The sequence below is a fragment of the Equus quagga genome, chromosome 13 (assembly GCF_021613505.1).
Source record: "Equus quagga isolate Etosha38 chromosome 13, UCLA_HA_Equagga_1.0, whole genome shotgun sequence".
NCBI lineage: Eukaryota > Metazoa > Chordata > Mammalia > Perissodactyla > Equidae > Equus > Equus quagga.
The window spans coordinates 39,121,376-39,145,622 of record NC_060279.1 but is presented as its reverse complement, the minus strand read 5'-3'; the positions used below and the strand labels follow the sequence as shown (position 1 = coordinate 39,145,622).

The following is a 24,247-nucleotide window of genomic DNA, read 5'->3' as shown; positions in this document are numbered from 1 at the left end:
TCACACCTCCCCTCTTACCTCTCCCAGCCTTTCCCCTTCCCTGACATTATAGCTTTCCCTTCTAATGGTGGAGTTCTATTGTCAAAGTTTGTCCCTTTATTTTCCATATATCCTGGTTCTGCCTCAGCTACCATATTTGCAGATGATTCTCTGTTGCCAGCGCCAGCAGGAGGAGCAGGTAATGAAACTGAATGATGATATGCTTGAACCCACTCCTTTTCAGTCCCCATTTCACCTCCACAGCCTTAGGGAACTTGAAGAGAAAAGACTGCACGGTCACAAGTCGGGATACACAAACACAACACCTTGCTCAGCTCTCTGGCCTCCCATTCCTCTTTTGTCCTCCCCTCCTCAATGCCCTCTTTTTCTTTCTACCCTTCCCTAACTCTGGAAACATTTGGTTACCGGAATGGAAAGGATTCTTGGGGCAGCATCTGGAGCCTGGCACCTCAGACTGTCTCTCCTATCTTGCCTGAAATGGGCTCGCAGATGTGATGTGTGGTATGGGTGGTACCACGTGTGGTACCATGGGGTGGTACAAGTGACCTCTCCTCCATCATAGGTGGCTGGGGAGCTGGAATAAGGGCTTCCTTGCTCTCGAAGACAGCTTTCCAAATTGAGGCATTCATGAGAATCAATGAAAATGAAATCACCTTGTGATCACTCATCTCTAAGAGGCCAAAATTCTCTCTAGAGAGTAGCCTTTTCTCAGAGTAGGGGAGGGTGGAGGTGGGGGGAGTGGAATTGAAAATGTGTGGAACTGATTCACTATCTTGTCTAAAGATATCTTGCCCTCTTTTCATCTTTCCCCTATGTAAAGTTTGAAAGTGCTTTCTTATCAGTGGTGCTCTAGCAGCTATATAAACCAAATTTTCTATGGTTGAGAAGCTTCAGAGCAGTTTCTAAGGAAGGAGAATGGGAGAGCAAGATAATTTCCACATTTCCACCTAAGATATAACAAATTTGTCCTAACTACACACCTTTTTCCTCCCCATCATCCTCCCATTCCCCTGCAGACGGGCAGCGGGCAACGTAGCCAGACCAGCTCCATCCCGCAGAAGCCCCAGACCAACAAGTCTGCCTACAACAGCTACAGCTGGGGGGCCAACTGAGGCCCTGACCCTCCTCTTCTCCCGGTCCCATCTTCTGAGAGGGCTTCTCAGCCTGGCAACTATGGAAACAGCATCAAAGAGAGAAAGGAAGGGGGGGGGTTCCACTGCCCCCCACCCCCAGCGGCCCACCCCATGTCTCAGCTTCATGTCTGTCCCACTCCCATACCATCCCCACTCTGTTGTATGTATTATAGGATTTGTATTTTCTCTTTTTTTTTTTTTTGTCCTTTCCTCTCCTCCTTCCCCTTGCATTCAAGATTATGAAACTTTTCTGTGGGCCCTGCCCTACCTTGTCCTCCTGTTCACCCTGGTGGTGTATGGGTGAGGTGGGGAGGGGGGACCCCCAAATATATATCAGCCCAACAGCCCTAAGTCTCCTCCTTTATTATTAGGAAACAAAACAACAACAAAAAATGGCGTCATGAATATGAACAGCGTTGTCAGATGAATTAGTTGAAGTGTTTTTTTTTTTTGTACTGTGTCCTCAAATTTAATGGATTAATGTGTCTTGTATATATAAAAAAAAAAACAAACCTCTACCTTCAGCCTCTGCCCATTCTTACTCCATCTAGGATATCCTCAGTCTCGTCGATGACCGGCTCGGTGAATAAGTATTACTGTACCACACTGGGCCTCCTCTAGCAGGCCCTGAAGACAGTGGAATAAAATGAAATCTTCGCCCTTTAAGAACTCCTCTGACCCTAACGTACTAGTATCTTGCCCTTGAGGGGATTTCCTTCCCTTCCTCCTCAGAATTTCACAGCCTGGTGCCTGGAAAGAACCACCACAAATCTTCATTTCCTCCAGAAACCTACATCTACAGCAGATTTTAGGCAGTGAAGGGAGTGAAATAGCAGATATTGGATGGAAAGTGAGAGGATGAAGAAGGAGCTGAAAGAAATGGCTTTGTAGTGTCAAAGTATAATTTAGATCTGTGGAGGCAGATGAACTGGAAAGAAGTGAGGGCAACATGCATTGTTGGCTAGCAAAACTGAAGCTTGGGACTCATTTCTCCTAGGAGTAGACTACAGTAGTTCCTGCTTCTTGAGTACTTTCATTTCGCATAGCTATACCTAGCCTCTTGAAAAGGAAGAATCTAGAGCAAGGCAGGGGTTGGGATGCTGGTGGCGGGTACGGGAGCGGGGGCGGGGGAGTGCGGGGGGGCGCTTTGAAAGTCAATGATAGGAAAAGGGGGATAGCTCCAAATTCTTTCTTCCTTCTCAACACCCTTCCCTAGGTTTCCCTTGCTCTCTTACAAAGTCGTTATCCTGCTGGTTGCAGAGCCTGCCTAGAAGTGAAAGAATCCATCATGGTTGGGACAAACTCCTTAGTTGCTGGAGAGGAAGTTAAGTCCGTGCGTCCCCGTGTCTTTATCTCCACTCAACTCTGGGGAATTCAATACTAGAAGGAGCTTGATAAAACATTTTGTCCATCCTTCTAATGTTAGATCAGTCAAGAAACAAGCAGGACCGAGGAAGGGGGCGAGGTGACTCTCAGAGGGCAGTACTGGTAGTCCACGTCTGAACCAGCGGTGACAGAGTGTCTCGTACCGGTTCGTTTGTGCGCATGGGCTGCCCTCTGGCGACTTTATCGGTGCCATACAGCATCAAACTCTCGAGAGATGCCTTATTGGACTGCGTTGGTCCAATCAGGAGAATCGGCTTAGGAGGCAGGTGATCACTGGAAAATGGAAATTTGGCCCGCCCACTACCCGCACGGGAAACAGGTGGGGTAAAGAGAAAGCCTTTCGAATTTGGGAGGACTGTCCGCCCCGCCTCCCGGCCGCCGCACGTCTTGCTTACCGTCATTTTACGACAGTGTCCGGATCACAGGCTTGCTTTCCGGCGGCGGGGGCTAATGGTCTGCTTAGTTTCCGATAACGCCGTGCAGGCCTGCCCCCAGGTGTGAATGGGCCTCAGGTGGGGTTCAAAGGTTCGAGTCCCAATACGGGAATGAGCCTCTTTGACCTCTTTCGGGGATTTTTCGGCTTTTCTCGACCTCGGAGGTGAGAGTGCGCCCGGGTCGGACAAGGAGGGTGGTCTTTTGAGGGGAGTTTGACCCCTATCACACAATTTTTGGAAAAACATCCTCTTTCCCACTCCTTCAACTCCTGCGGAGAAGACACGACATTGAGCACTCACCCTGCGACAGTAGCCAAGGCGGTCGTTAAGAGGAGGAGAAAGGGCAGCTTAAGCCTTTCTCCGATCTGGGGTGATGCAACGGGGGCCCAGGCGGGGAAGACAATGGGGCTCTGGGGAAGACGACAGTGAGTAAGTGAGCAGGACCTTGGGAGAGAGGGGAGGGCCTGGGGAACACTGAAGAAAAGCCGAGGGAAGGTGTTTAGGGGAGCTGCAAGCTGAGGACTGACTGATAAAAACTAAAACAAAACAAAAACCCGATGGCCAGTCCTCTAACCCTCGCCTCAGCTTCCCAGACTCCTACTCGTGTCCCGCTTTGCCACCCATGAGTTGATTTTATGGTTTAAGTAGTTCTGAAATCTTGGTGGCCAATCTGCCTCCACCCCTAGCTACAGAGATCCCTTTTTTGGAGGGATGACTCGAGATGAAGATGAAGAGGATGAGGAAGAGGAAGAAAAAGGAGCCACGTGGGGCCGTGGAAGCTCGAGGTTTGAGGGTCCCCAGCCCCCCGAGGAATTTGGCTTCGGTTTCAGCTTCAGCCCAGGAGGAGGGATGCGGTTCCATGACAACTTCGGCTTTGATGACCTAGTACGGGATTTCAATAACATCTTCAGCGAGATTGGGGCCTGGACCTTGCCTTCGCGCCCTCCTGGTGTGTGGCTGCCCCTGAGGGAGAACTTAAGGTTTCTGCTGGGTTGGTGGTTGAAATAAGGAGCCTGCAGAGAGTAGTTGGGGGATGGGAAGTGTGAGAAGACTAATAATTTCAAGGAGGTTTAAAAGAGCCCAAGTCCTTTCCCACCCCCAGCATCCACCTGCCACCTTTCTGCAGAACTTCCAGGTCCTGAGTCAGAGACACCTGGTGAGAGACGGCAGGAGGGTCGGACACTTCGAGACTCAATGCTTAAGTATCCAGATAGCCACCAGCCCAGGATCTTTGGGGGGGTCTTGGAGAGTGATGTAAGAACTGAATCTCCCAAACCAGCACCAGACTGGGGCTCCCAGAGACCTCCCCGTAGGGTGAGTACATCTGAGTCTGAAGTGAGAGCCTGTGGGATACAACTAACCGAGTCCAAAGACTGGCATCCTTGTTGGAATCTAATGGACTTGGGTTGGAAACCTAGGCCCCCTGCTTAGTGTATTTATTTGTTTTCTTTTTTTAAATTAATTAATTAATTTTTTTTTCCCTTTTTCTCCCCAAAGCTCCCTGGTACATAGTTGTATATTTTTAGTTGTGGGTCGTTCTAGTTGTGGCATGTGGGATGCCACTTCAGCATGGCTTGATGAGCAGTGCTAGGTCTGTGCCCAGGATCCGAACCGGCGAAACCCTGGGCTGCCTAAGGGGAACATGCAAACTTAACCACTTGGCCATGGGACCGGTCCTATTTGTGTTCTGTTTTTTTTTTTTTGAGGAAGATTAGCCTACTGCCAATCCTCCTCTTTTTGCTGAGGAAAACTGGCCCTGAGCTAACATCTATGCCCATCTTCCTCTACTTTATATGTGGGACGCGTACCACAGCATGGCTTTTGTCAAGCGGTGCCGTGTCCGCCCCTGGGATCCGAACTGGCGAACCCCAGGGCGCCGGCAAGCGGAACGTGTGAACTTAACCGCTGTGCTACCGGGCCGGCCCGTTTTTTATATTAAGCTTGTTGCAGGGTTTTCTTTGGGAGAAAATGGGAATTCTGTTTTTTCTAAAAAAAAAAAAAAGGACAAAAACACTAGTCTATATGCTTGTGTGACAAGGCAAGATTGTTGGGGGAGGACAGAAAAGCATCAGTTCAGGTAGAAGGACATAAACAGCTAGGAAGGAAGAAGGAACGAGTAAATAAAGCTATCCTGAATGGGATTCTCTGTTCTGAGGAAAGGTAGTTTTGGAACTTGGCAGTAGTTTTGGTTCTTTGACCCCTCAAGTTTCAGATTGAAAGGAGTCATTTTACCTACTTTGGGTTCTTCTGCAGTTTGATGATATGTGGCCTGTGACCCCCGACTCTAGAGCCAAAGAGGACAATGGTGAGTCTGGAGGGAGTGGGCATTCACCAGACCTCTGGTCTCCTGAAGTTCCCTCTGTGCTTCCTCCCTGAAGTTTCTTCCTTGTCCTCTTCTTTCTCTTGGACTCTTCTTTCCTGTGTCCTCTCTCTGCACTTCTAGATCTTGATTCCCAGGTTTCCCAGGAGGGCCTTGGTCCAGTTCTGCAGCCCCAGCCTAAATCTTATTTCAAGAGCATCTCTGTGACCAAGATCACTAAGCCAGATGGGGTGAGTTGGGAGAGAGGGGTAAAGGGAACTGTGGCCAGACGATGCTCTGGAAAGAGGGATCTATATAAAGAAACCAGTGAACTCACTTTTAGTGATGTTAGGGATATGGTGGGGGCTTCTCCTTGTAGACAGTGGAGGAGCGCCGGACTGTGGTGGACAGTGAAGGCCGGACAGAGACCACAGTAACCCATCAAGAAGCAGATGGCAGTCCTAGAGATGGTAAGTGTAGAGTGAGAATAAAAGGCGTCCATCTTTTAATTCCTTGGGAAAGGGAAACTTTTACTCTTCTGCCCTTTAATATTATTTCTCTCCTTTGCCTCTGCCCAGTCTCTCTTGTTTAGCCTACATGTATCACTTTCTTCCTTAGATCCAGAATCACCAACACCTCCAGCCCTGGATGATACCTTTTCCATCCTGGATTTATTCCTAGGACGTTGGTTCCGGTCCCGGTAGCCTTGTTAAATCTCAGAGACCTTCAGGTTCTTTCACCTCCCGCCCTTTGCTCACCATCAATGAGCTTAGCTTCTCCTCCTGCCGCCTCAGGACCTTGGATGTGTGGAACAGTGAATTGGGGGTATGTCAGTATGTCACTCACCCAAACTGACCAATAAAACCTTTATTTATGCTAATTCCTTAGTCTTGGTTTTGTTAAGGCTGTTCCACTTTCTGGCACCATCCAGGGCTTCCCAAATTAGCTAGGCCCACAACTTTCTCCTTATTTCTGAATTTTTTGTTCCACTTTCAAAACCTGGTTTGATAAGTACAGGTCAGGTACCCAAAGAAAATGATTTTCCTAATATCCTGAGGAGATGATAGAGCTAGAGATAATTCCAGGAAAATTTCTAGACAGGTATGCATTATATTACAAAAAAAAGGATGCGTATGAAAGCGTAGGAGATGACTATTTCCCTAGATGTGGGATCACTGTGATTGATAGTTCATGAGATCATTTGAGAAAGTAGATGGGCAAATATTTCTTCCTTTATTGGCTATGTTTTTAATTTATTTATTTCTTAAGATATTATTTTTCCTTTTTCTCCCCAAAGCCCCCCAGTACATACTTGTGTTATTTTAGTTGTGGGTCCTTCTAGTTGTGGCATGTGGTATGCCGCCTCAGCATGGCTTCACGAGCAGTGCCATCTCACGCCCAGGATCCGAACTGGCAAAACCCTGGGCTGCCAAAGCAGAGTGCACAAACTTAACCACTCGGCCACGGGGCTGGCCCCTGTTTTTATTTTTTTATGTAAGAAAATATAACTAGCACAAACATTTCTGGGTCTTTTTCTCATTAAAGTTTAGCACTGTGGTTTATAGTGGCAGATCTTACAAGTTTATTTACCTCTGTTCCCTCCGGAAACTCCAGAAAAATAACAATAAAGAGATTTTTCTAAAGAGGCATCTCACAAGAACAAAGGAGAGGAGATATAGTAATGAAGTTTTGTCTTTTTATTCTCTTTTATGTTTTGATGAACAGGAGATGATTTATTATAGCCAAATTTATCTTTTCCTTTGTGGTTAGTGCTCTTTATATCTTTTAGAAATCTCCCCTAACCCAAGGTTAAAAGGATACTCCCTTTTATTATCCTCTGTGAGTTTTATAGTTTTGCTTTTACGTTTAGGTTTCTTAATCCACCTGGAATTTATCTTCCTTTATGGTGTGAATCAGGGGACTTGTTTCATTTTTTTCCATTTGGAAAAAATACATATATATACAAAGACACATACATGTACATATACACACACACACATATCTCACACATATAATATATATATGCAAATATGTATATGTGCCTGTACTGGGTCTTTCTACTGTCTTTTGTTAATCTATTTGTCTGTCTTTGTGCCCATATTACACTTTTCTTTTCTTTTTTTATGGTGAGGAAGATTGCCCCTGAGCTAACCTCTATTGCCAATCTTCCTCTTTACCTTGAGGAAGATTGTCACTGAGCCAACATCTGTGCCAATCTTCCTCTATTTTGTATGTGGGATGCCACCACGGCATGGCTTGATGAACAGTGTATAGGTCCATGCCCAGGATCCAAAAATGCGAACCCTGGGCTGCCAAAGTGGAGCATGCAAACTTAACTACTACACTGGGCCAGCCCCCCCCATATTACACTTTTAAATACTATAGTTGTATTTAGTAGAACAAGTCCTCCCACCTGTTTTTTTATTCTCTAACTCTTCTACTATAAAGAATACAATTGAGTTTTCCAGTCAACTTTTTGCACTCAGTGCTGGTGGTCTAATGGTTAAGATTTGGCATTCTCACCACTGTGGCTCAGATGTTTCCTGGTCAGGAAGACACATCACCCATCTGTTGGTTGTCATACTGTGGCTGCTGTATGTTGTGATGCTCAAAGCTATGCCACCAGTCAAATACCAGTTGGGTCACTCATGGTGGACAGGTTTCAGCAGAGTTTCCAAACTAAGACAGACTAGGAAGAAGGACCTGGCTGCCCACTTCTGAAAAAATTGGCCATGAAAACCCTATGAATAGCAGCGGAGCATCATCTGATACAATGCCAGAAGGTGAGTGAATGGTGCAAAAAGACCAGGCAGGGTTCCACTCTGCTGTACACAGGGTTGCTAGGAGTTGGAATTGACTTGATGGTGCTAACAACAAAATCAGCTTTTTAGAGTACCATCATAAACACAGATGGAGCCAGAGATTACCAGACATCTCTGGACAGCATCCAACATGAAGGATGATGACTGATACAAACAAAAGAAGCAACTTGGAAGAAAGAGACTACACAGAAAGATGGAAATTTAGCAAGAAAACAATATCCTTAGAAATATGAGATGATATATCCATAAAACCAGAACAGGATGCTACAAAAGAGGAATAAACAAAATAAGAATGAACTTTGGGGAGTTAAAAAAATGCAATGGCAGAAATGAAAAAATATAAAAAGGTTTGGATGACAAAGTTGAGGAAATCTCCAAAGAAGTAAACCAAATAACAGAGATAGAAAATAGAAGGAAAAAAGATGAGAAAACTGGAGTAGTAGAAATCATCAATGAAATGTCAAGAAAAGAGCCCAGAAGTGAAGAATGCTGCTTTGTAACGTGAAAGGACCCACTACACGCTTGACAGCAAGGATGAAAATAAACCCACTCCAAGGCACATCATATGAAATTTCAGAACAATAGGGACAAAGGAGAATCTAATTGATTCAGAGAAAGAGAAAAAACAAAAATCACATACAGAGGATCAGGAATCAGAATGTTCTCCACTTTAACAGCAACACTGGAATTAAAAGACAATGGAGAACCAGCCCTGATGGCCTAGTAGTTAAAGTCTGGCATTCTCACTGCTTCAGTGGCCTGGGTTCTGATCCTGGGCATGGAACCACACCACTCATCTGTCAGTAGCCATGTTGTGGCAGTGGCTCACATAGAAGAACTAGAAGGACCTACAACTAGAATATACAACTGTGCACTGGGGCTTTGGGGAGGAAAATATGGGGAAGATGGGCAGCAGATGTTAGCTCAGGGTGAATCTTCCCAAGAGAAAAAAAAAGACAATGGAGCATTACTTTTAAAATACTGAAGGAGGGGCTGGCCCCATGGCCGAGTGGTTGGGTTCGCACACTCTGCTGCAGGCGGCCTGGTGTTTCGTCAGCTCAAATCCTGGGCGTGGACATGGCACTGCTCATTGAGCCACGCTGAGGCAACATCCCACATGCCACAACTAGAAGGACCCACAACTAAGAATATACAACTATGTACCAGGGGGCTTTGGGGAGAAAAAGGAAAAAAAATAAAGTCTTTAAAATACTGAAGGAAAATTATTTCCAACCTAGAATTGTCTGCCCAATTAAACTATTATTAAATGTAGGAGTATAATAGACACTTTCAGACATGAAATGAGTCCAAAAAAGAGGTATCTATAAAAACCTATACCAAATGTCATATTTAATGCTGAAAGACTGATGCTTTCCCTCTAAGATTAGGAACAAAGCCAGGTTATCTGCTCTTACCACTTCTATTCAACATTGTACTGAAGGTTCTAGATAATCCAATAAGGCCAGAAAATGGAATGGAAAGGAAAAAGTAAAACTGTATTTACAGATGCCATGATCTTGTATGTAGGAAAAAATCCTTAGGAATCAACAACAAAAAATTACTTTTTTTGTGTTCTTGGGAGATCTACCTGTAGGGAAGTGAAGAAAGCAGGATTGAACAGAGGGAGTGGCTGACACAATGTGGTTGCACCTGAGTCCTCAACTGATCTTAGGATTCTAGAGAGTTCTGTGAGTATAGCAAGGTTTCAAGATATTAGATCAATATGCAAAAAAAAAAAAAATGTATTTCTACATATTGGCAACAAACAGACTGAAAATGAAATTAAGAATTCCATTCATAATAGCATAATAAAGAATAAAATACTTAATTTTGACAGAAGAAGTGCAAGAGCTGAACATTTTTGAAAACTACAAAAATTGCTGGGATAATTTAAATAAAAGGAGATATACCATGTTCATGAATTGGAACATTTAATATTGTTAAGATAGTAATTCTGCCCAAATTTATCTATAGATTTAATGCAATTCCTATCAAAATTCTAGTAGTTTTTTTTTTTGGTAAAAATTGACATGCAGTTTCTCCTCAGTGTGGGACCCTGTTCTGGAAGCTAGACCAGATAGATCAATTTTAAAAGTTTATTGGGACCTGACTGCTATGGCCCCTTCAGACTCTTCTGTAGGCCTCATGAAATCACCCACTGTTGAAGGAGTAAAATCCATGCCAGTTTCAGCTGTTCTGAAATTGACCTGCAGAACTTCCAGAGAATGCTCGAGGGCCATTTGGGGGTTCTCCTGTTCTTGGGTTTATCATATAACGTGTTGCTTTTCTCTACTCTCTGCTTCTTGCAGAAACACTGATGCTGTACAGGTCTTAGGGCTTTTCATGTCCCTACCCACTGTACTACAGGGTTTGAAAGTATACTTTGTCACCTAGCTTTATTGTAAGTGTTTTTAATGAGTTTTTCATTTTGCTATCTGTTCTGTCTTTTTATGTGGAAATTCAAGAAAATCCAAAAACTGGGTTTTCATTGCTGCTGCTGTCTTCCCAGAATTCCCACCAACACTACCTTTTTTACACACACAAAATTGTAACGCTACGTAATATCCTGTAGTTAAATTTATCGATAATATATACACGTAATAATTACATATATGTACATATATACTCAAACTTTCTTTTTTTTTTTTGAGGAAGATTAGCCCTGAGTTAACTGCTGCCAATCCTCCTCTTTTTGCTCAGGAAGACTGGCCCTGAGCTAACATCCATGCCCATCTTCCTCTACTTTATACGTGGGACGCCTACCACAGCATGGCTTTTGCCAAGCGGTGCCATGTCAGAACCCAGGATCCGAACCGGTGAACCCTGGGCTGCTGAGAAGTGGAACGTGCTAACTTAACCGCTGTGCCACTGGGCTGGCACCCTCAAACTTTCTATAAAGGAGAAATAAAAGGAAAGTAATAAAATAGTATATTTTTTAATATGTGCTCAGGCACAACTAGAATCCATAATGAAATATCCTGACTGATATAGATATGTCCCATAGCCTCCCAAATTTCATGAAAATGAAGTTAGTTAACATGTTTTTCTGAAATAGTGAATGGCCCTGAAAGTTCCAAACAAAATAAGGTACTGCCTTCTCTCATTTACATGATGGTTGCATGCCTAGAAAATTCAAGATACATTAAAACTGCTAAAAAGTACTTGTGTTTATGTATAAAACAGAGATTCTGAGCTCACATCATTATAAAGTTTTTCACCAATGTACACATCTGGTAGGACATTCTAAAGTCACATAAGACAGAACAAGTCTTTGTTGTGTGTCTTGCGAGATATTTGACATATCTAGCCCCTGGCCACTATATATTGAGAACTTCCCCCACCATGATTGTGGAACAATAACAAAAATCCTGCCTCCAAAAATTTTCAAAATGCTCTCTAGGGGATAGTACCATTCCTGGTTGACGACCTCTGGTCTAATAGAAGTTCTTCCACCTAGAAACATGACTGTATGGCATAAGGATGATGACCACATATTTCTTTAGAAACTATAAAAATAAAACTAATCGTTCTTTACAGTAATAGAAGAAAGAGAGAGAGAGAGGAGGGATATGGTGACTTTTGATATTCAGCCTGAAAGGCTCAAGGAGGGTGGCTAATGAGAGGAAGTGTGTAGGGTTGGGAAAACTGTCTTAGATTGGGTCCCCTTGGAAACAGACTCTGATAAAGAGAGTTTCATGCAGAAGGTTTATTTGGGAGTGTTCTTGAGAGAGCTACCTGTAGGGAAATGAAGAAAGCAGGATTGAACAGAGGGAGTGGCTGACACAATGTGGTTGCACCTGAGTACTCAACTGATCCTAGGATTCTAGAAAGTTTTGGGATGGAGATAATTCTTTCAAGTTGTCCCAAATTAAGGCAAAGGGGCCAGGACTTGTATCCCTGAACCAACCGATCATTGATAGTTTGACGTGGCTGAGGTAATTTCCAGTCAGGGAGGCAGCTGTAAGCCATCAGCAACTGCTCTTCCTAGCAGCTGGGAAATAGGCTCATGACCCGAAAGAGAGGATCTGGGTGAAGCACTGTGGTGTCTACTATAGTTTACCACTTGCACTGTTCAAATCCATACTTCTTATGGCTAGTTTACCTCGTTGGGGGAAAGCTTCTATAGGATTCTGATTGGTATTATTTCTTGGGGGAACTGTAAGAGAAGGTTTAGTGGTTTACTGTTTAGAAGGTTTACTGCTGCAATTGGTTTTGAGGCTCTGATGGATTCTTACCCGCTCCTGCACCACTAGTTCTAGATTGTCCTCGCCTTTGGAGAGCACCTCTACTGGTCTAGGCAACTGGATACTAGGATGACCCAGACCTTGACCTGACGGTCCCCTTGGTTACCGTGCCTTTCTCAGGCTGTGGCTGCTATACTTTTCTGTTTACTGTTAAAACTGAACATGGGAGCAGCAATAGTAAATGAATGCAAAAATAGTCTTCCTGCCTCCCATGTATAGCTACAGTCCTTCCCCCTCCATCACAGTCAATTACTCCTGCCAGTATGACAACATTTTCTTGCCTACTTGTCTCTTGCTACACAGACTCCAAAGTTCAAGGGGAATTCTTTTTTTTTTTTTTTTTTTTGAGGAAGATTAGCCCTGAGCTAACTGCTGCCAACCCTCCTCTTTTTGCTGAGGAAGACTGGCTCTGAGCTAACATCCGTGCCCATCTTCCTCTACTTTATACGTGGGATGCCTCCACAACATGGCGTGCCAAGCGGTGCCATGTCTGCACCCGGGATCCAAACCGGCGAACCCCAGGCCGCCGAAGCGGAACGTGTGCACTTAACCGCTGCACCACCGGGCCGGCCCTCAAGGAGAATTCTTACTGTGACCCCTGGAGGAAGCATTACACCTCTTGTATCCAGGACCCCTAGACCTTAAAACCAAGTTCCCCACGTAGGGGCTGGCCCCATGGCTGAGCGGTTAAGTTGGTGTGCTCTGCTTCGGCGGCTCAGGGTTTCACTGGTTTGGACCCTGGGCACGGACATGGCACCACTCATCAGGCCATGCTGAGGTGGCGTCCCACTAGCACAACCAGAAGGACCTACAACTAGAATATACAACCATGTCCTGGGGGGCTTTAGGGAGAAGAAGAGAAAAAAAAAAGAAGAAGAAGATTGGCAACAGATGTTAGGTCAGGTGCCAATCTTTCAAAAAAAAAAAATTCCCCATGTAGTTCACTAGGAGTGAAGATAAGTGATGGCTACTTGATTTCTATCCTAGATGTGTATAATTAATTCCTAGATCCATATAATCTACCTGTTGGGAACACAGAATCATACAGTGGTCATTGATTTAGGGTATATATGATGTTCTGAAGGGTAGTGCCCCATCCTGGGTTTCATCTTGAAGCTGGCACCTCATCTGTGAAGCCACAGAACTGCTCTATGAGACTGGTGGCCTCTGAGTAGGGCAGTATAAGACCAGTGGATCCTTTGGTCATGTGCCCCCTGTCACTCCCCCTTTAATGTGGATCCCTTGTTGATGGATCAAGTACTCTGTAAGTCCTTGGAGAATGGTATTAGCTAAGACCCTATGGTCAGGAAAGGCAAACGTATACTCAGAGTATGTGTCAATCCCAGTTAAAAGTGATGGAATCTAGTGTTCCCCAACTTGACCCTAAGTGACTGCTTGTTTTCCTCAAGGGATAGCACCATATCAGGGACTTAGTATTTGTTAATGGCAGTTGGCCATTGGCAGCAGCAGTAGCTAGTTCAGCCTTACTGAGTAGGAGCTCCTGTTGTGGGGCCCATGAATAGCCTCTATTCCTACCACCAGTTACTCCATTCAGTATATCCATTGTTCAGAACTGGGGTGGCTGATGACAGGCAGTGGCTGAGTCATTCTGCCTCCTTGGTTGTTCACTACCTCATCTGTGATGAATCCTTTCTGGTGGGCAGTAATGTATGATACAAAGATCTTTACACTTCAAGACTACCCACATAGGTCCATCCACATCTCATCCTCGGACCTTCTTGTCCCTGATCTCCCACTCTTTGTCTTTTCAAGCCCCTGACCAACCAGCTAGGCCATTTGCCACTGCCCATATGATTGTATAGTCTCATCTTCTCTTTCCACACAAAGTGGTTGACCAGATGTACTGTTCAAATCTCTGTCCACTGGGAGGATTTCCTCTCACCACTGTCTTTCAGGGCCTCTCCTGACTGGGACTGTAAAGCATCAGCAATTTTTGGCTTTTACTCACATACCATGCAAATCATCTGTGAACCAAGCTTAGACTTTTTCCTTCTCTGATCTCTCATCACAAGAGATCCCTGCCATAGACTGAATGCATCCCTCCAAATTCATATGTTGAAACCTAATCCCCAATGTGATGATATTTGGAGGGTGGGGCCTTTGGGAGGTGATTAGGTCATGAGGCAAGAGCCCTCATGAATCAGATTAGTTTCCTTATAAAAGAGACCTCAGATCCCCCTTGTCCCCTTTGCCATATGAAGATGCAACTGTCTATGAACCAGCAAGTGGGCCCTCACCAGACACTGAATCTGCCGGCAACTTGATCTTGGACTTCCCAGCCTGCAGAGCTGTGAGAGAGAAATTTATGATGTTTATAAGCCACCCAGTCTATGGTATTTTGCTATAGCAATCTGAATGGACTAAGACAATCCCCAATAGCGTCATAGTTGTGAGCTGAGAGAGATGCAAATACAACACTGTTGAATGATATGAGAGTCTGTACCACTTGCTTTTCAGCTTGCTTGTGCCCTCTGACCTTGCATATGCCTGATCCCAAAGATGCCACTTCCATTTTACAATGTGTTCTTGCTGGGCTCACCCTTCCTAATGGCATGGAGGATCTGATAGAGTCCAGCTTGTGATGGGACGTTGTGGTTACTTGGTCACTTGGACTGTAGTCAGGTGCTCTGTCTCTGTTGGAATCCAGTAGCACTCCAGGAGCTGTTTTTCAAATGGTATGTATTTCTCTGGGCAGATAGCTTGTCCTTGCCCCAGGGTCCTAGGGGTCTATCTTAGGATTCTCCTATTAGAGCTTGCCAAACCACACACAGCATCTTTTCCTACCTAACACAGATATGCTAGTCCCATAGGGTCTGCTGGGTCATGTGGCTTCAGAGGCCTCTTCTCTCTCCTTTTGGATCCACTCAAAGTTGACAGACCCCTGTGTCAGCTGGTAAATTGGATAGAGTTGTATTCTAAAATGTGAAATGTATTGCTCTAGAATCCTAAGAAGATTGGTACTGTACTTCTTTGTTAGTGGTGGGAAGTGTGAGAAGCAGTAATCGGTCATTTACTTTGGAGAGGATATCCCAGCATGTCCCAGACCACTGGACCTCTAAAAACTTCACCACTGTGGCAGTTTCCTGAGTCTTTGTAGGGTTTATTTCCCACTCTCTGAATACATGTATCTTTCCAGGGTCTCCAATGTACTTGCCACTTCTTGCTCTTCTGGTCTGATTAGCACGATGTTATGGATGTAGTGGACCAATGTAATGTTCTTCAAAATGTCCAGATAGTCAAGGCCCCTTTAGATTTTATTATGATAGAGGGCCAGAGAGTTAACATAGTCCTGGGGCAAGACCATAAGTATATATTATCCTTCCCATGTGGATGCAAACTGCTTCTGATCCTCCTTTCCTCTCTGATTGGGATGGAAAATAAAGTGTTTACCAGATTAATGGCTGCATATCCTCAATCAGAGGCTATATTAAACTACTCTACAAAGTTACCTTTTGGGACACAGTAACTGCAATCAGAGTTACAATTTGGTTAAGTTTATGGTAGACCACTGCCATCTGCCATCATCTATCCAGTTGGTTTTTTTTTTTTTGAGGAAGATTAGCCCTGAGCTAACTGCTGCCAATCCTCCTCTTTTTGCTGAGGCAGACTGGCCCTGAGCTAACATCCATGCCCATCTTCCTCTACTTTATATGTGGGACGCCTACCACAGCATGGCTTGACAAGTGGTGCCATGTCTGCACCTGGGATCCGAACTGGTGAACCCCGGGCTGCCGAGAAGCGGAACGTGCGAACTTAACCGCTGCACCACTGGACCGGCCCCCTATCCAGTTTTTGTAGGAGCCAAACTGGTGGTATGACAGGGGCCACATCTGTATATTTTTTAAAAAATGATTATTTTTTTATTGATTTATAACATTGTGTAATTTCAGGTGTACATTGTTATATATCAGATTCTGGATAGACTGCATTGTGCTCACCACCAATAGTCTAGTTTTTATCCATCACTGTACATATGTGTCCTTTTACCCCTTTTGCCCAACCCCCAAGCCCTTTGCCCTCTGGTAACCACTAATTTGTTCTCTTTATCCATGCATTTGTTTATCTTCCACATATGAGTGAAATCATACAGTGTTTGTCTTTCTCTGTATGGCTTATTTCACTTAGCATAATACCCTCATGGTCCATCCATGTTGTTGCAAATGGGACAATTTTGTCTTTTTTTATGGCTGACTAGTATTCCATGGTATATTTATACTACATCTTCTTTATCCATTCATCAGTTGACGGGCACTTGGGTTGCTTCCACATCTTGTCTAATGTGAATAATGCTGCAAGGAACATAGAGGTGCATAAATCTCTTTGTATTGTTGATTTCATGTTCTTTGGATAAATGCCCAGTAGTGGGATAGCTGGGAGTATGGTATTACTATTTTTAATTTTTTGAGAAACCTGCATATTGTTTTCCATAGTGGCTGCACCAGTTTGCATTCTTGTCAGCACTGTTTGAGTGTTCCCTTTTCTCTACATCCTCTCCAACACTTGTTTTTTTTTTTTTTGAGGAAGATTAGCCCTGAGCTAACGTCTGCTGCCAATCCTCCTCTTTTTGCTGAGGAAGACTGGCCCTGAGCTAACATCCATGCCCATCTTCCTCTACTTTATACACGGGACGCCTACCACAGCAGGGCTGGCCAAGCGGTACCATGTCTGCACCCTGGATCCGAACCGGTGAACCCAGGGCTGCCGAGAAGTGGAACGTGCGAACTTAACTGCTGCACCACTGGGCCAGCCCCTCTCCTGTGTTCTTTAAGTCTTTGGGGGTAGCACTAATCTCTTCCATTTTCCCTAGGGTATGGTAATATTTTTATTTATTATCTTGGTGCGGGGAAGTTTTAGGCCTACAGTTGGCCTTCATCACTTACTCCCCCTATCAAGAAACTAGTGTGAGTGTTCTGCAACTTCAAAGTGTTAACCTGGAAGAAAACACTTAACAGTAAGAGGTTCAAGGAAAGTTGAAGTTTATTTCATCCAGTTATAGCCTGCAGGCTGGGGAAGCACCAACCCAAGGAGGTCTTAAATGGGTGTTCCAAAGGGGAAGGGTAGGGGTAATATTATATAGGCTGAAACCACAGGATGTTGGCGTCAGTCCAAATTCTATAGTAACCATTGATGAAAAACAGGGTCTGCAGACATAGTCTGGTGGTCTCACCACTGGCGTCATTCTATCTTTGTCTTTATCTTAATCAGCATAACAGGGACATTAGTAAAATGTCAGTAGCAAAACAAACTATTACAAATTAGGGATCAATGGTTATATATCCATTGCTCAAGTTTCCATTTCTCCTGAGAAACTGACCTGGGTCAACAGAAAAGAATTTAGGCCTCAGTTAGCAAGAGAGAGTCCATTGTCTTTTGTAACATTTAGGAAAAGGATGTCCATATCAGTTATATGATAGAGTATTGGGTGGATCACTGGGTGGATCCATGGTCTCAGTGAATATACTTTGAAACAGACCTGAGCCAGGAATCAATTTATTATCTGGACCCCATATGATCCTACTCTTTTTTTTTTTTTTTTGAGGAAGATTAGCCCTGAGCTAACTACTGCCAATCCTCCTCTTTTTGCTGAGGAAGACTGGCCCTGAGCTAACATCCATGCCCATCTTCCTCTACATTATATGTGGGATGCCTACCACAGCATGGCTTGCCAAGCGGTGCCATGTCTGCACCTGGGATCCGAATCAGCGAACCCCGGGCCACTGAGAAGCAGAATGTGCAAACTTAACAGCTGTGCCACCGGGCCGGCCCCTAAATATATTCTTTTTATTTTTATTTTATTTTTTTGAGGAAGATTAGCCCTGAGCTAACATCTGCTGCCAATCCTCCTCTTTCTGTTGAGGAAGACTGGCCCTGAGCTAACATCCGTGCCCATTTTCCTCTACTTTATATGTGGGATGCCTACCACAGCATGGCTTGCCAAGTGGTGCCATGTCCGCACCCAGGATCCGAACTGGCGAACCCCGGGCTGCCAAAGCAGGCTCCTACTCTTAACAAGAGGCTGTGGTAAACTTTGGGTTGTCAGCTATCAGTGTTAATTTAGATCCTTTGTCCAAAAATCCTCAAAAGTTCTGAGTATTCTCCCTTTTCTTCATAATGGTTATCAACATAAATGACTTGTTTTGGCATTTTTACTTTCCTAAGAGTGGGCCATTATTTTCCCCAAGCCTCTTAGAACCATCCTATAAGTGTATTCACCCCATATCCCAGGCATCTTGCCAAGAGGTTAAATCCTGTATCACAGGAGAGTGCTCCCATATCAATAAATTCTTCCATATCTAACTTTATGTTGCACCTCCCTTAATCCAGAGCTCTCAGTATCCAGTTCTATGTATAATGCTACCAAATTCTGCAGGTACGCATGAGCCAGATCCCTGAAGCTCCTTTAGCATATATTCCCTCTCTTTTCTTAGTAGGCCAACATCCTTTTTGGGACTCTGCCAGAATTCGTTCCCTATTGGTCCTGTTGCTAGGAAAGCAGGTGGAGATAGATCCTTTAGGGGTGAGTGCTGTCTTGTAAAGCACCTGCCTCCTTTGAAGCCTTTGTGTGATCTTTATGCAAGCCGGGAATGGGCCAATTCTGCAGGCTCAGAGGGTTCAGAGGAATCTGGGGATTCAAGATTCTCAGTTTCATCTAACCAGATCTCCCTAACTCAAGTGTCAGGATCCTACCCTTGTTGTTTCAGGACCCTAAACTTGGCATAGGAAATCTACTGGGGTTGAGAATTCAACCTTCTCTAAAACTCTGCTACTCATACAATTAAGATTTGAGCTGGTCCTCCACTCTGATGCCCGCTGGATGCAAAGAGATTAAGGTTTCCTTAAATGCTGTCAAGGGGGCCTGATGGCTTTCAGAGTCTGACTTGATTTGGTGATCAGTTCTATGGAGCTTATAGTTAGCATTTCCCGCACACCTCTCAAGCGCCAGAGATATTGCACTAGTGCGTATCCTTTCAAACATTAACCCCTTCCAATTGATCCCTGCTGACAACTTTAATAATTGTATCACTTCAGCAAGCTAGAGACTATCCATACTCCACCTACTACCATGATAGTGTTCTTTTTGTCAGCTAGCAGGCAAATAATCTATCACCCAAGTCCCATTTTAGAGTTTGCTTGCTAGAACCACTCCTGACACCAACTGTCTTAAATTGAATTCCCTGGAAAAAGACTAAGATGAAGTGATACATGAACAAGGCTTATTGGGGAGTGTTAGTGCTTTCAGGAGATACACATGTAAGGAAGAGAGGAAGACAGGACTGGGCAGAGGAGGAAACTGACACACAAGATATAACAGAGGCCTCAGCTGATTCTATGGGGAAATTTGGAGCTGGAATGGCCCTTGAGAGTTGTCTCAAACTGAGGCAAAGAGGCCAGGTCTTCATATCTCTGCATCAGCCAGTCGCTGACATGGGCCCTAGGGTAGGGCACGTAACCTTGGGTGAGGCAGTTTCCTGCCATGGAAGGCATTGCCTTGAGGAAAACAGCTGTGTGCTATCAGCGTCTGATATTCCCAGCAGCTGGGGAATGGGTACATTGGCCCCAAGGAGGGGATCTGGGTAGAGCACTATAGTATCCACTAAACCCAGTAAAGAAGTATCGTTGCACATAGATATGCCCAGGACTGTGCTAGAGCCCATGGGGTTACATGGCCCAGCCCTTGAGACAGTATAACTATAAACTATAGACAGTATGTTAAAAATGTGTATATTGTCTGTTTCCACCTACTAGAATATAAGTTCTAAGAGGGCAGGGACCGTGTTTTGTTTACCACTGTTTCCCCAGCATCTGGAACTTGATTCATAGTTGAATGAATCTAACTGGAGGCCTGAGATATGAAGAAGTAGGAAGTGGCTACGTGTTACGCAGAATAAGAGCAGCAAGCATCCAGAGGCGGGGAGATGGGGCTCAGCATGAGTGTGAAGCTCTCATCTGGAGCCATGGCAAGAGACACAAAGACTCTAATCAAGGTGAGACTCTGCATGAGGGAAGTATAACCATTCAAAGTGTGGGTTTTATTCTTGTAGTCTATGGTTTCCAGCCCAGTCTCTTTGGATGCCTATTGAGTTTTCCAAGCATCGGAATGGTTTGAGGAAAGGTTTCACATTCCATATGAGAGGCACTGTGGAGTATCAGATGGAGAGTCAGAAGACCTGGATTTGAGTTCAGACTCAGCCATTAACTAGCTGTGTGGCCTTGGGGAGTTCTAAGGCTCTTTCAATACCCTCAACGTTTAGAGTAGGGAGCAGTAATACTACTTTACGCAATTGTCTTGAGGACCAAGAGAACTAATGTATCTGGAGCAGGGTACTTCCCTCAATCTGTCAGCATAGGGGGAGGCTATTCCTAGGAAGGACAGTGATGAAAGAAAGAGGAGACAGAGCCTGGGCAAACTCCAGGCTCTGGTCATGTACAGAGCCTGCCCTTGGACATTCTCCAATTATCTCTATCCTCCCTAGCGCACATACGTGCACAAACCCTGCACCAATTAGCTGCTCTTCAGGAGCTGAGCTAATTGGTTTTAAAGTCTTTTCCTTATCTTTTTCCCTGGCAGGCAACAGCGGTGTACTAGCAGTGTGCCTGTTCAGACGGAGGGAGCAGTGACCAGACACAGGTTGTCTTCACCATGGCCCACACTCAGCCTCTGGCCGAAGTCAAGGACTGGTTCCGGATCCGCAACCTCCTAGCCCGACAGTGCCTTGCAGAGTTTCTGGGTGTGTTTGTGCTTATGGTAAGCAGGGTAATTGGGGCAAGGAAAGGAGAGGTGGGCAAAAGTTTTGGCTCTTCCTGGTGTCCTTTTCTCTTCCTCCCAGTGTCCTGCTTCTATTCAACTATCTGTCATTTCTCTTGTCCCCGCTCTTTTTTATTCCTCTCATATTCCCTCATTTTTATTCCTGTCCCTTTCCATCTCTCACCCTCCTTCTCTTTCTTTACTTTTCCTCCACTTTTCCCATTTCTTTTCCTTTCTCTCTTTCTGCTTTTCTCCCTTCCCTGCTCATCCCTGATGTCCATTCATCTCTCTTGGCTGCTCTCCTCGCCTTCCCATCTCTCTTTCCTGTTGGTCCACCGGGCTCCCTATCCCTGATTCCCTGTTCCTCATCTTCCCTCTCCCCAGCTCCTTACCCTGGGGGCTTCGGCCCAAACTGTCACCACTGGAGAAACCAAAGGCAACTTCTTCACTTCGTTTCTGGCTGCCTCTCTGGCTGTCGTAATAGCCATCTACGTGGGTGGAAATGTCTCAGGTGAGGAGAGTGGGGTCTGGTCATCAGAGCAGGTAGGATGTGCATGTGAGTGTGGGTATATGATAATGGGGAAAAGGCATATCTTTGGTGACTCATGGACATTATCTCCTTGAGTTTGACCAGTGCCCTGGACTGAGATATGCCGTTGTCCCTATCCAGCCCCTCCCCATTTGTATCTCTCCATCTCCCTTGTCACATTAATCCTCTGCTCACCTAGACAGATTTATGTGGCGAGGCATTAGGGTAAGTGCGAACTTCTGTGTCCCCCACCTGAAATCCTCTGGGGTTCATCTTTTCTCAGGACCTCAGCTGCTTGTCTCTCAGACACATACTGAATCAGTGTGCCTGGCTGGAGCCTTGAGACACAAACACTGTAGTGGAAAGAGCAGACAGACCCAGGCTCAAACCTTGGCCTCTCTGTGTGACCTTGACAAGTTGCTTAACCTCCTTGAGCCTCAACTTCCTAGTCTATATGATGGGAATAGTAATATCTGCCTTAAGAGTTGCAAGGAGGAGTAGCAGTGTTATCTGATGAAAGTGCCTGGCAGTGACACTTAATGCATGTTGGTCTTCTTTTCTTGATCCTTGAAGGGGCCCACCTGAATCCAGCTTTCTCCCTGGCCATGTGCCTCCTGGGACGACTCCCCTGGGCCAAGCTCCCCATTTACTCCTTGGTGCAGCTGCTGTATGCTTTCTGTGCCTCTGGAGTCACGTATGCTCTCTACTACGGTAACAGAGGGAACAGGATGGGGGGCACCAGTATGTGGGCAGGGGTGCCTCAGAACAGTTTTGAATGACCAAAGATGGAAATCCTGGGTGTCCCTCTACCCCACAGATGCCCTACAGAACTATACAGGTGGGAATCTGACAGTGACTGGCCCCAAGGAGACAGCCTCCATCTTTGCCACCTACCCTGCCCCCTATCTGTCCCTGAACAATGACTTTTTGGATCAGGTAGGTGTGAGGGGGAGAGCTGCGAGAGCCCCAATCTTTCCCTTGTTCCCTGGGACCCCATCCAATGGTTCAGGCTCTGGGTGCAATGTGGGGTTGTGTCCATCTTTGCACCACCGCCCACCTCAGCCGTCTGTGTTGGACAGTCAGATGACATGGGGTGGTGGCCTGGAATCTTTGGGTGAGAGAGGGCAGATGGAGTATCCGGCAGCTAATGGGAGCCCCTCTGCCTCTGTCAACTCCAAGGTTCTGGGCACCGGGATCCTGATTGTGGGGCTGTTGGCCATCCTGGACAAACGGAACAAGGGAGTGCCTGCAGGTCTGGAGCCCATAGCAGTGGGGCTGCTGGTCCTGGTCATTACGCTAACCATGGGCACCAACTGTGGGTCCCCACTCAGTCCTGCCCGGGACCTGGGCCCACGGCTTTTCACCTACGTGGCTGGCTGGGGCCCTGAAGTTTTCAGGTGGGAGATGGCTTCCTCTGGTGCTGTCCTTCCACTCACCTCTCTCTGCTAAGGGCTCTGTCCCTGGCTCCCCAGCTCTCTCCTCCTAAATAGGTCTCTTGGCTTCTTAGGACAGTGTCCCTCTTCTAAGCCCCAGTTCTCTCTTTCTCTTTTGCCTCCTTTTCTCCTTCCCCCCTTTTCATTGAAACCTAAGTAAGATTTCACTAAAGTAAGATTTGGAGGTTGTGTTCATCATCTTACCTCTTTGGGGTATTAATGACGTCGTCGGCAAAATGGGTATTCAGATAATTTCCTAAGACAAGCTCTCTGGGGTCTCCTTCTCTCTAAGTGCTATGCTTTAGTGCCAAGACACCCTAGCTCTTCCTGGTGTCTATCACCCTGGGCATTGCTTTGGGGAATGCTCTTGTTACTGCGCCCAGTCCTTTGGGGGAAGGCTAGGGGAGTCACCCCTGATATCTTTTTGTGCTTCTTTTGCAGTGCTGGTAATGGCTGGTGGTGGGTGCCTGTGGTGGCCCCTCTGGTGGGGGCAACACTTGGCACAGCCACATACCATCTGCTGGTGGCTCTGCACCACCCTGAGGACTCAGAGCCAGTTCAGGATCTAGAGTTTGCCCAACATAAAACTTCAGACTTGGAAACTCCTGCCTCAGCTCAGATGCCGGAGTGTAAGCTATGATTCTGACATGACAGCCCTCATCTCCCTCATGGATACTGGACCAGGCCAGAGACCCAGGCCTGGTGACAAGACATTCTTTCTCTTTATCAATACACGAGGCTCTAGGCAGCTTTTCTGTTCTTAGCTAGGTATCGCTTCCTCCTAACCTGGGGAGGATGCCTAGACAGGGAGAACTGGAGGAGGATAAGGTCCCGGGACCCAGGCTCTTCCTCCTCTTACCCCACAAAGCAGGTTTTCGGACCCTGAGGGCTTCCAGGGACGTAGTTCCTCAAAATAACCGCCAGAGGGTGCGCAGCCTGGAAGCCGGATTGGGAAGGCTAAGGGAATCCGCAGGGTAGTGGGGGCCTACCATCCAGTGGAGGGCATAACCTTGGGGGTTCCTCCAAAGCTTGCTTCCCACTGCCTGACTCCTAGCTCTCGTAACCTCAGCGCCGCCCGCCTTTACCCTCACTGGGGCGCCTCTCCTAGACTCAGCCATCCCCGGATAGTAGTTAGGAGTGGGGAAACTGTCTCCTCCAAGGGGGCGTGGTGGGTGGGGGAAGAAGAGAGTGCCGGCAGGG

General features: G+C 45.8%; 3 protein-coding genes across 13 annotated transcripts in view; all 3 read left to right on the top strand.

Annotated features, from left to right (window-relative positions):
- The window catches only part of UBAP2L (ubiquitin associated protein 2 like), a 41,173-nt gene extending 39,335 nt beyond the window's left edge, over window positions 1-1,838 (top strand). For 5 of the 9 annotated variants that reach the window (XM_046681950.1, XM_046681949.1, XM_046681948.1 and 2 more), the window contains exons 27-28: window positions 128-178; window positions 1,017-1,651. In XM_046681950.1, the coding sequence (XP_046537906.1) occupies window positions 128-178; window positions 1,017-1,112 (147 nt within the window). In that variant the 3' untranslated portion in view covers window positions 1,113-1,651. Of the gene's footprint in view, window positions 1-127; window positions 179-1,016; window positions 1,652-1,684 lie in introns of those variants that run through there. The other 4 variants (XM_046681952.1, XM_046681953.1, XM_046681954.1 and 1 more) reach the window with 3 other exon arrangements.
- Window positions 1,839-2,914: 1,076 nt separating this feature from the next.
- On the top strand, window positions 2,915-6,132 carry HAX1 (HCLS1 associated protein X-1). Of its 3 annotated transcripts, none has more exons than XM_046681973.1 (8): window positions 2,915-3,117; window positions 3,234-3,382; window positions 3,640-3,902; window positions 4,080-4,267; window positions 5,207-5,258; window positions 5,397-5,503; window positions 5,632-5,722; window positions 5,934-6,132. In XM_046681973.1, the coding sequence occupies exons 2-8, from the start codon at window positions 3,327-3,329 to the stop codon at window positions 5,954-5,956; spliced, it is 780 nt and encodes a 259-aa protein (XP_046537929.1). In that variant the 5' UTR covers window positions 2,915-3,117; window positions 3,234-3,326; the 3' UTR covers window positions 5,957-6,132. The 3 variants fall into 3 exon arrangements, with proteins under 3 accessions (XP_046537929.1, XP_046537926.1, XP_046537927.1); XM_046681970.1 differs by having other exon boundaries at window positions 2,921-3,117; window positions 5,871-6,132; XM_046681971.1 differs by lacking the exon at window positions 3,234-3,382 and having other exon boundaries at window positions 2,925-3,117; window positions 5,871-6,132.
- A 14,021-nt stretch (window positions 6,133-20,153) lies between these two features.
- On the top strand, window positions 20,154-24,184 carry AQP10 (aquaporin 10). Its single transcript, XM_046683749.1, has 7 exons — window positions 20,154-20,324; window positions 20,909-21,085; window positions 21,470-21,596; window positions 22,188-22,325; window positions 22,432-22,550; window positions 22,794-23,011; window positions 23,489-24,184. The coding sequence occupies exons 2-7, from the start codon at window positions 20,981-20,983 to the stop codon at window positions 23,685-23,687; spliced, it is 906 nt and encodes a 301-aa protein (XP_046539705.1). The 5' UTR covers window positions 20,154-20,324; window positions 20,909-20,980; the 3' UTR covers window positions 23,688-24,184.
- The last annotated feature ends 63 nt before the right edge of the window (window positions 24,185-24,247 follow it).

Bases quoted from the DNA above. Each gene is read 5' to 3' on its own strand.
- HAX1 (XM_046681970.1), top strand. From the start codon at position 3,327: ATGCAACGGGGGCCCAGGCGGGGAAGACAATGGGGCTCTGGGGAAGAC. The intron at 5,259-5,396 runs GTGAGTCTGGAG...CTGCACTTCTAG, and splicing joins TAGAGCCAAAGAGGACAATG to ATCTTGATTCCCAGGTTTCC. The intron at 5,723-5,870 runs GTAAGTGTAGAG...TTTCTTCCTTAG, and splicing joins AGATGGCAGTCCTAGAGATG to ATCCAGAATCACCAACACCT.
- AQP10 (XM_046683749.1), top strand. From the start codon at position 20,981: ATGGCCCACACTCAGCCTCTGGCCGAAGTCAAGGACTGGTTCCGGATC. The intron at 21,086-21,469 runs GTAAGCAGGGTA...CCCTCTCCCCAG, and splicing joins TGGGTGTGTTTGTGCTTATG to CTCCTTACCCTGGGGGCTTC. The intron at 22,326-22,431 runs GTAACAGAGGGA...TCTACCCCACAG, and splicing joins CACGTATGCTCTCTACTACG to ATGCCCTACAGAACTATACA.